Source organism: Pogoniulus pusillus, chromosome 27 (assembly GCF_015220805.1).
Source record: "Pogoniulus pusillus isolate bPogPus1 chromosome 27, bPogPus1.pri, whole genome shotgun sequence".
NCBI classification, from domain to species: Eukaryota; Metazoa; Chordata; class Aves; order Piciformes; family Lybiidae; genus Pogoniulus; species Pogoniulus pusillus.
Genome location: NC_087290.1, coordinates 913,262 through 921,893, shown reverse-complemented (window position 1 = coordinate 921,893; position 8,632 = coordinate 913,262). Strand labels below are relative to the sequence as shown.

The 8,632-nt window shown below is 54.9% G+C and overlaps 1 protein-coding gene across 6 annotated transcripts in view; it reads right to left on the bottom strand.

Moving 5' to 3' along the window:
* Window positions 1-6,511: 6,511 nt before the first annotated feature.
* The window catches only part of COL26A1 (collagen type XXVI alpha 1 chain), a 260,234-nt gene continuing 258,113 nt past the window's right edge, over window positions 6,512-8,632 (bottom strand). For all 6 annotated transcript variants that reach the window (XM_064166240.1, XM_064166243.1, XM_064166244.1 and 3 more), the window contains one exon: window positions 6,512-7,127. In XM_064166240.1, coding sequence (XP_064022310.1) covers window positions 6,979-7,127 — 149 coding nt within the window. In that variant the 3' untranslated portion in view covers window positions 6,512-6,978. The remainder of the gene's footprint in view (window positions 7,128-8,632) is intronic.

The window sequence follows — 8,632 nt, the reverse complement described above, 5'->3', positions numbered from 1 at the left end:
GCAGGGAGGCAAATGGTGTCCGGGGGGGCATGAGGAAGAGTGTGGGCAGCAGGTTGGTGTAGCTTCTCATCCCTCTCTACTCTGCCCTAGTCAGTCCACATCGGCAGTGCTGGGTCCAGTTCTGGGCTCCCAGCTGCAGAAAGCCAGGGAAGTGCTGAGAGAGTCCAGGGGAGGCTGCAGAGCTGCTGAGGGGCCTGGAGCAGCTCTGGGAGGAGCAAAGGCTGAGAGCCCTGGGGCTGAGAGCCTGCAGAAGAGCAGCCCCAGAGGGCATCTGAGCAATGCTCAGCAAGAGCTGAAGGAGCTGTGGGGGGCAAGAGCCTGGGGCCAGACTCTTGTCAGTGGTGCCCAGGGACAGGAGAAGGGGCAGCAAGGGGCACAAAGTGTCAGGCAGGAGGTTGGCTGTGCAGAGGAGGAGCAAGTTGTTTGTTGTGAGGGTGCTGGAGGCCTGGAGCAGGCTGCCCAGAGAGGCTGTGGAGTGTCCTTGTGTGCAGAGCTTCCAACCCCCCCTGTTGCTGTGCTGCTGGGCAAGCTGCTGTGCCCTGCTTTAGAGGTCCCTCCCAACCTCCCCAGGCTGGTGTTCTGTGCATGTAGAAAGCAAGACTGTCAGAGCCATTTTTACCCTCTCATTCCTGGCTGTAACACCGAGCTGTGGAGCAAGTTGCTGGTGAGAGCTGCTTGTGCATTTCTCTGATTCTCTTCTGAGCAGCTCCTGCTAGAGGCTGAGTCTGCTCCACCCTGCAGTGCTGTGGAGCCCTAGAAGCAGAACCATTCACTCCCCCTCACCGCGATCACAATCAGGGCCATAATGGCCCAGAGACCATCACAGGCTTGATGCTAATTTGGTGCTTGGCAGACCAAGAGAGCCACCAACGCCCTGAGGAATTAATTCAGTCTTCTATGCAGCAACTCCCATCCTGCCCAGCAGTGACTGGCAGAACTGCCTGCCCTCGGAGGGCCTTTCACAAGGAGAAGTGGATGGGAGCTGGAGGTGTTAGGACACCAAACCCAAGCTAAATCCTCCCTGAGAGGAGGCTGCAGCCAGGCAGGAGCTGGTCTCCTCTCCCTAGTCTCAGGTGACAGGAGAGGCAATGGCCTGAAATTGTGCCAGGGGAGGTTAGGCTGGAGATGAAGAAAAGCCTCTTTACTGCAAGAGTGGTCAGGGACTGGCACAGGCTGCCCAGGGAGGTGATGGAGTCCCCATGCCTGGAGGTGTTCCAGACAGGTGTGGCCATGGCACTTGGGGACAGGGTTCGGTGGCCATGGTGGTGCTGGGTTGGTGTTGGACTGGATGAGCTCAGAGGCCTTTTCCAACCCAAGCAATTCTGTGATTCTGTGATCATCAGGTCCAGTCCTCAGCCTACCACTGACAGGTCCCTGACTGAACCATGTCCCTGAGCACCACAGCTACACAACTCTCAAATACCTCCAGGGGTGAAGACTCCATCACCCTCCTGGGCAATCTGTGGGCAGCCAATGCCTGTCCACCCTTTCAGTGAAGAAATTCTTCCTAATATCCAAACTAAAGTTCTCTTGGTGCAACTCCAGGCCATTGCCTCCTCCTCTGTCCCTTGTTACTTGGCTGAACTCATGCTGGATGAAGGCTCTGCTGTGCTTCTGGCCTTCAAGGAATTTATTGCCAGTGAAATGGGCAAAGAGCAAGAGAGAGCTCTGCATTGCTTTGCCACAGGCAGCCTCCCTGCTGGCTGTGTCTAAGCTCCAGCTCCTTCGTGTTCATTATCCACTTTCTGGCCATGCTCAGAGAAGGACTGCAGCAGGCTTGTGGCCTGCCCTTGCCACATGCAAGACTGGTGAGTGTGGCTGGGAATGCAGAGCAGAGCTGAGGTGTGTCCCAGAGATGCATCTTGAGCCTCTGGGCTGCTGTTCCTGCTTGCTGAACCCTGCAGCAGAATCTGCAGAAGAGTCAGTCCCATCACAGGGACACCTGAGGAGAAACTTGTTTGGTGTGGGGGTGCTGGAGCCCTGGGGCAGGCTGCTCAGAGAGGTTGTGGAGTCTCCTCTGGAGAGATTCCAAAGCCACCTGGCCACTGTGATCTCACCTTGGGCAAGCTGCTGTAAGTGCCCTGCTGTAGCAGTGGGGTTGGACAGGATGGTCTCCAAGGTCCCTTCCAACCTCACCATGCTGGGGTTCTGGGCAAGGAAACTGTCAGATTTTATCTTAGCTGATGCAGCTCATTTTTGTCCCTGCACCCCACAGAACCTGACCAGAAGCAGGGCCTTTGGCCCCAGCCTAAGACACCTGCAAATGGCTGGTCACAGAAAGCTGAGGAGGCAGGGAAGAACAACAGAGAGAAAACCCACCCCAAGCTGAGGGAGCAGTTTGCTTGGAGCAGCTGTGAGCTTCCAGCAGACACCCAACCTCGTCTTCATTTACAGTAAGTTTATTTCTCAGTGCATTACATGAAAGGTCTTTGGTACTTGTGGGCTCTTGAATACTGTCCCCACTCTGCTCTGCAAGAAAATGCTGAATACAAAACATTCCATACACAGTAACAAACCCCATAGCAAATAAAGAGAAAAAGATACTTGGAACAATAACATAGCACTATGAAAACAGAGGAGGAAGCATGCAAGAGGTGCAACAAACAGGTTGTGTTTGCAGCAAACAGCAGAGCCTGCCACGGAGGACTCCATCGTGCCAGAGGAGATTCACTCTTGCTCCAAGTGAAGAAGCTACACCAGAGTGCAAGATACTGCCTGCTCTAGAAGGCCAAGTGGTTGTAAAGCTTACTACAGTGAGAGGGGCTGGGACTGTTTGCACACACACAAAACACACTGATACAAATACAGAAACGCTGAGGCAAAGAGTGGAATGTTGACCAGGTCCTGCCACGGGCGGCAGGGTGCTTCGTGGAGCTCTGCAGCACCTGGGGAGCACTTGGGTGCCACCACAGGAAGGCTCAGAGCCCTGCACCACCCCAGCGCCAGCAGGGAACAGCATCTCAGAAGCTGTAAGCAGTGCAGCAGAATGGACTCCCGACAGACTGTGGGGGGAGGAAGTCCAGAAGCTGATTGTCTCGTAGAAGCCTTTGTCACAGTGCTCAGGTTCCTGCATTCCAGCACTTCATCAGCATCGAACCCCAATCCCCGGAGCCAAACTTGCCGGACAGCCACCTGGGGCCTCATGCTCTGCTCGGCTGGGAGCAGCGCCAGGCCCTGCTGGCTGAACAGCTGGAGCTGAGTCCTGTGGGCTGGTCCTGGTCGATGGCAAAATGATGGTGGAGCTTGATGGGAGCAGCTGAGGGCTCTTCCCTTTGCTCCTGTTTCCCTGGGTTGCCATCGGTTCCTTACAGTAAGTGCAAATGAGATACCCCGGCGAGGAGCGCTGCCCATCTGCCAGGAGCACCAGCTGGCTGGTGGACATCAGGGTGCAAAGAGGGGTTGGGTTGGACAATGTGCTGCTGGGGCTGCTCCTAGGCAGCTCAGGGCAAGGGGAACCATGTTACAGCTACCAGGACCAAACACCACAGCACGGCTCAAAGTAATGTGAAGAGGTTCACCAAAGTCTTGGAGAAGTGAAAAAGCGATCAAGGAAGCCCCTGTGGTATTGCACAGGGCACAGGTAAGGCAGAGCACTAAACATTTCCATCAGGATATGTTTCCAAACAAGCAGGCAGTCAGAATCAATCCCCTCTCTAAGTGACAGAGGCACAGCAGGACATGTCCTGTGCCCCTGCTGAAATGAATCCCACTATGGTTTGCTGCGTCCTGGATGCCCCCGTGGCAGCCTCTCAGGCTGTGTCCACCTTCAACACAGCTGCACTGGCACTGCAGAGTGTGTTCCAAGCCTTGGGTAAGCAGAGAGGAATGAAGCCCCAGATGAGGGAAATAGTCCATTTGGTCCAGCCCAGCCATCACCCAAATGGAAGACACAGCACTGCCAGAGAGGGACGGAGGGGACAAAGGTACAATGTGGGGAGGAAAAAAGCCCATGCAGCAAGCTGCAGAAGGCAGGAACTAAACCAGCTGCAACCCAAAGCTCACCAACTGACCCGGCAGGACTCCTGCAAACAGCTGCCACTAAATCTGCCTTGCCAGCAGCTTGTTTGAAGCTGGTTGAGATCCCAAAGCCTGGTCAATGTGAATGACCCCAAGAGAGCAGTCCAAGCTGGTGCGAGAGTTTCGAGCTCAGGAAGACCAGCGTGGAGGAAGAAATTGCTCTTCCAACTCAGTGCGAAGGCTCCAAAATGCTGGGGAAGTGAAAATGGCCTCATTGTCCTCTTCCTCCCCACGTTCAGCCCCGTGGCTACAGGAGCAGCAAAGCCAAACGTTGCAGTTTCCCTTTTCAGAGATGCTTTGCTCTGGGGAAGTTCCTGAAAACGGCACGAGGAGCCTTTGTTCTGTGTGGCAAGTGACCCCAAGCAGCACCAGTCTGCCCAGAGCACACACCTAGACTCGACTGGGATTTCTCCTCAGTCTTCCAGGCCTGATTTTCCAACAGCTGCTGGGAAGCCTGAGTGGTTCTCTGCTGCAAGCCACCAGCTACATCTTGTAATGTCCTTGTGATCAGGAGCAGGATGGTCCCTGTGCAGGTAGCCAAGTACCTCTCAAAGCCTGGAGCAGAGGGAAACATCTTTATTTTCTGGTGCATGTAATTCTCAGGTGGAAAAATGATTCCAAGAAGAATCCATCATGGCTGCAGCAGGTGTAGCTGCCCACCCAGGGAGCTGTTGTTCTCATGGCGGGGAACGGAGGGATGTGGGCTGCTGTACAGCACTTGAGCCTTCCACCAAGCCTTGGCCAGTTGGGCTGCTGGTGTCTGTGACCAGCTTCATGCCAGGAGCTGGCTGCCAGCTCTCGTTAGGACGCTGGTTTAGTTCAGCAGCATACACACAGTCATTAGAGTTAGCACTGGATTTGGAGTTGGTGCCTGGTTTGAGACCAAGATGCATGCTACACTTTGTTCTCTCAGGGGCTTATGCCTGCAGGACAGCTCCTCGAGGTCAGCAGCCTGCTGGAGCTGAGCAGTAGGAGCTAGGCAGCTGGACTGGTTTGCTTCTCTTCTGACTGCCTCATGCTGCAGCTCAGAGCATAGGCAGGCAGAGGAGTGCTGGAGCCTGAAGCATCAGCTCTTGGCAGCACTCTGCATTCACTTCAGACGTTGGAGCACTGGGAAAGAGAGCCCCTGGGTGTACCTTGTCTTACCTCCCCGAACTTTTGTAACGCTTTGGAACGGCCAAAGGGAAAGTGGAGCATGCTGCAGTGCAGCCTGAAGGATGTGGCTTGACTCCTGAGTGAGCTCCAGCACTGGTGTTAGCCAGGCAGGGCAAGGCAATGCTTCCACTGCAGCCCCCAAGCCTGCTAACACCAGAGCTGTTCGTTATCTATTCAGCTGTGCAACACTAAGCAGGACACGGTCCTGGTGCTGGCTCAGCAGCACCTCACAGCATTTCACCTGGGTTATGGTTGGATTTCTAAGGCACAGAGCCAGACAGAGCCCTGGAGCTCACTCAGTCATGCTGAGGCTGCCTGCTGCTGCCTGAGAATGCAGTGCTCCTCGAAGGGCAGATCTGGGTGCTCTGGTAGCTCTGCAGGTGGTACAGTGTTTCATCATGGACATAGAAAGTTACTTTACTGTGTGGCTAACTCTGGGCTGGCAGAGCTCCTTCATGTTTTGGGCAGAAGTATTGCAGCAGTACAGTTTGCCTCTTTCAGACTGCTGTACCTTGCACTAGGAGCCAGACAGAACAGGACCAATTGTGCTGACAGATGAATCAGAACACCACAAACCAGCTCAGTCTGCTCACTGCCATCCGGGGCTGAGTGTGAAAGCTGTCAAAAGGGGGCAAATGAAGAAAAGCCCAACCCAAAAGCCCATGAGCACTGGTTCTGTGGCTTAGGCTCCCCCCCTCCCAGAGGACTCACTGCTGCAGGAATGACATCAACCTGGCCAGTCTGGTTTGCACAGCAGGTGGAGCAAGTCCTTCGTCCCTGGAAGGCAGGGTCGGCTTCTTCACCCTGCAGCTGGGACTTCCCCCAGAAGAACAAGTTATTGCAAGAAGTAAAATGACTTTGTTTTGAACTCCCAGTGCCAGATAAGCTCCTGACAAGGCTCTACCTCCTTAGGCTGTGCTTTGCTGCCTTCCAGATTTGATTGGCAAGGCTTTACTCAGGAGATAAAAAAGTGTGAAAACATTTTCCCTTGTTGGTGGTAGGGTTAAGAAACTTCTGCTGCTCCTCAGATGAGTTACCTCTGGGGGTATGCAGAAGCTGAGCACAACGTAGGGAAATTCTGGCACTGTTCCACCATCTCACATCCAAACTGCTCTGTATGCTCACAGTACCAGTCTAATCTCACTGAAGACAGAGAGAAGGTCAACTTTGCCATGAAGATTTGCATCCAAAGTCCTCACTTAGCCAGCCACGGGTAGAAGTGACGCAACAGGAAAAGCCAAGACCTGGGTGTTAAATTCCAGAGTAACCTGAACTTTCAGAGCAACAGCTTTAAGTGTCTTTGAATTTCCCAATTTGTTCTCTGCTTAAAAAGAAATCCTTGCAGGTGAGGAAGCTTTAATGGCCGATGGAAGCAGTGTCTTCACCTAGGAGGCAGCACCACACCATCACATGGCATAAAAGCAGATGCCAAGGGACAAGGCTAAGGCTTGGCTCTGAGTGCAGATGGGACTGGTTGTCTCCTCCAGTGGGGCAGTGCTTTAACTGAGTAACCTTCAAGGCCAGTGGGGAAAGAAGGGGACGATTACAGTCTGGAGCCCCAGGCAGGTGTGGTTTGTGCAGCCAGCTCCTGGGGATGCCTGCCACCTGGCACGTCAAAGGCAAAACAACAGCAAGAAAAAGATTCATAGGACCCTCTCTGAGCTATGCAAGAGACATTCCCTGCAGCAAGGGCATAGTGTTGGCCAGGGCACACAGCCTCCTACCCAGTTCCTTTGCAGGCTGCAGTCAAGCCTGGGATAGTGTATCTGCATGTGGCGAGCGGGCACGGAGAGCGCGGAGAGGCTCCTACTTCACCCGACTGCTCCTCCTCCTGCCTTCGCCCTCGTCCAGCAGCGAAGAGAGGATCTGGTGGGCCTGTGGCTGCTGAGGTCCTCCACGTTTGATCTTGATGCTGGTGCGCAGAGGGGAGCCTGGGATGCCATCCTGTCCGGAGCCTGGCTCAATGGAAGACAAAGAGTCTGTAAGGAGAGAAAGCCACGGGAGAGCGCGGTTTAAAGGGCAGGCTGCGGGGAGCGCCAAAGGGCCCTTCTGAACGCTGCCGCCTCGGCAAGGAGGGGTGCACCTCCTGCTGCCTTCCCCTCCAGGCACCAGCTCTGGGGCTTGGATGTCACAGTATCACAGTATCAGAGTATCACCAAGGTTGGAAGAGACCTCACAGGTCATCAAGTCCAACCTTTCACCACAGAGCTCAAGGCTAGACCATGGCACCAAGTGCCACGTCCAGTCCTGCCTTGAACAGCTCCAGGGACAGTGACTCCACCACCTCCCCGGGCAGCCCATTCCAGTGTCCAATGACTCTCTCAGTGAAGAACTTTCTCCTCACCTCCAGCCTAAATTTCCCCTGGCACAGCCTGAGGCTGTGTCCTCTCGTTCTGGCGCTGGCCACCTGAGAGAAGAGAGCAACCTCCTCCTGGCCACAACCTCCCCTCAGGTAGTTGTAGACAGCAATAAGATCTCCCCTGAGCCTCCTCTTCTCCAGGCTAACCAATCCCAGCTCCCTCAGCCTCTCCTCGTAGGGCTGTGCTCAAGGCCTCTCCCCAGCCTCGTTGCCCTTCTCTGGACACGCTCAAGCATCTCAATGTCCCTCCTAAACTGGGGGGCCCAGAACTGAACACAGCACTCAAGGTGTGGTCTAACCAGTGCAGAGTACAGGGGCAGAATGACCTCCCTGCTCCTGCTGACCACACCATTCCTGATGCAGGCCAGGATGCCACTGGCTCTCTTGGCCACCTGGGCACACTGCTGGCTCATGTTCAGGTGGGTATCAATCAGCACCCCCAGATCCCTCTCTGTCTGGCTGCTCTCAACCACTCTGACCCCAGCCTGTATCTCTGCATGGGGTTGCTGTGGCCAAAGTGCAGCACCAGCACTTGGAGCTATTGAAGCCATCCCCTTGGACTCTGCCCATCTGTCCAGGCGGTCAAGGTCCTGCTGCAGAGCCCTTCTGCCCTCCAACTCAGTCACATCTGTCTGCTGCCATCGCGCCACTGCTGACTCACAGAGGGGCTGGAAAGACCTCCAGAGATCACTGAGTCCAATCCCCTCCCAAAGCAGGAGCACCCAGGGCAGGTCACACAGAAATGCATCCAGGCAGGTTTTGGAAGCCTCCAGAGAAAGAGACTCCACAACCCCTCTGGTCAGCCTGCTCCAGGGGTCCAGCACCCACACAGTAAAGAAGTTTCCACTCGTGTTGAGGTGGAACCTCCTGGGCTCTAGCTTGTGCCCACTGTTTCTTGTCCTGTCACTGGGCACCACCAAAAAGAGCCTGGCACCTTCTTCCTGACACCCACCCCTCAGATACTGATAGATGTTCACAGGCTCACAGGATGTCAGGGGCTGGAAGGGACCTCTGAAGAGCTTCCAGTCCAACCCCTGTCAGAGCAGCACCAGAGAATGCAGTGCAGGTCACACAGGAACACATCCAGACAGAGCTGGAAGG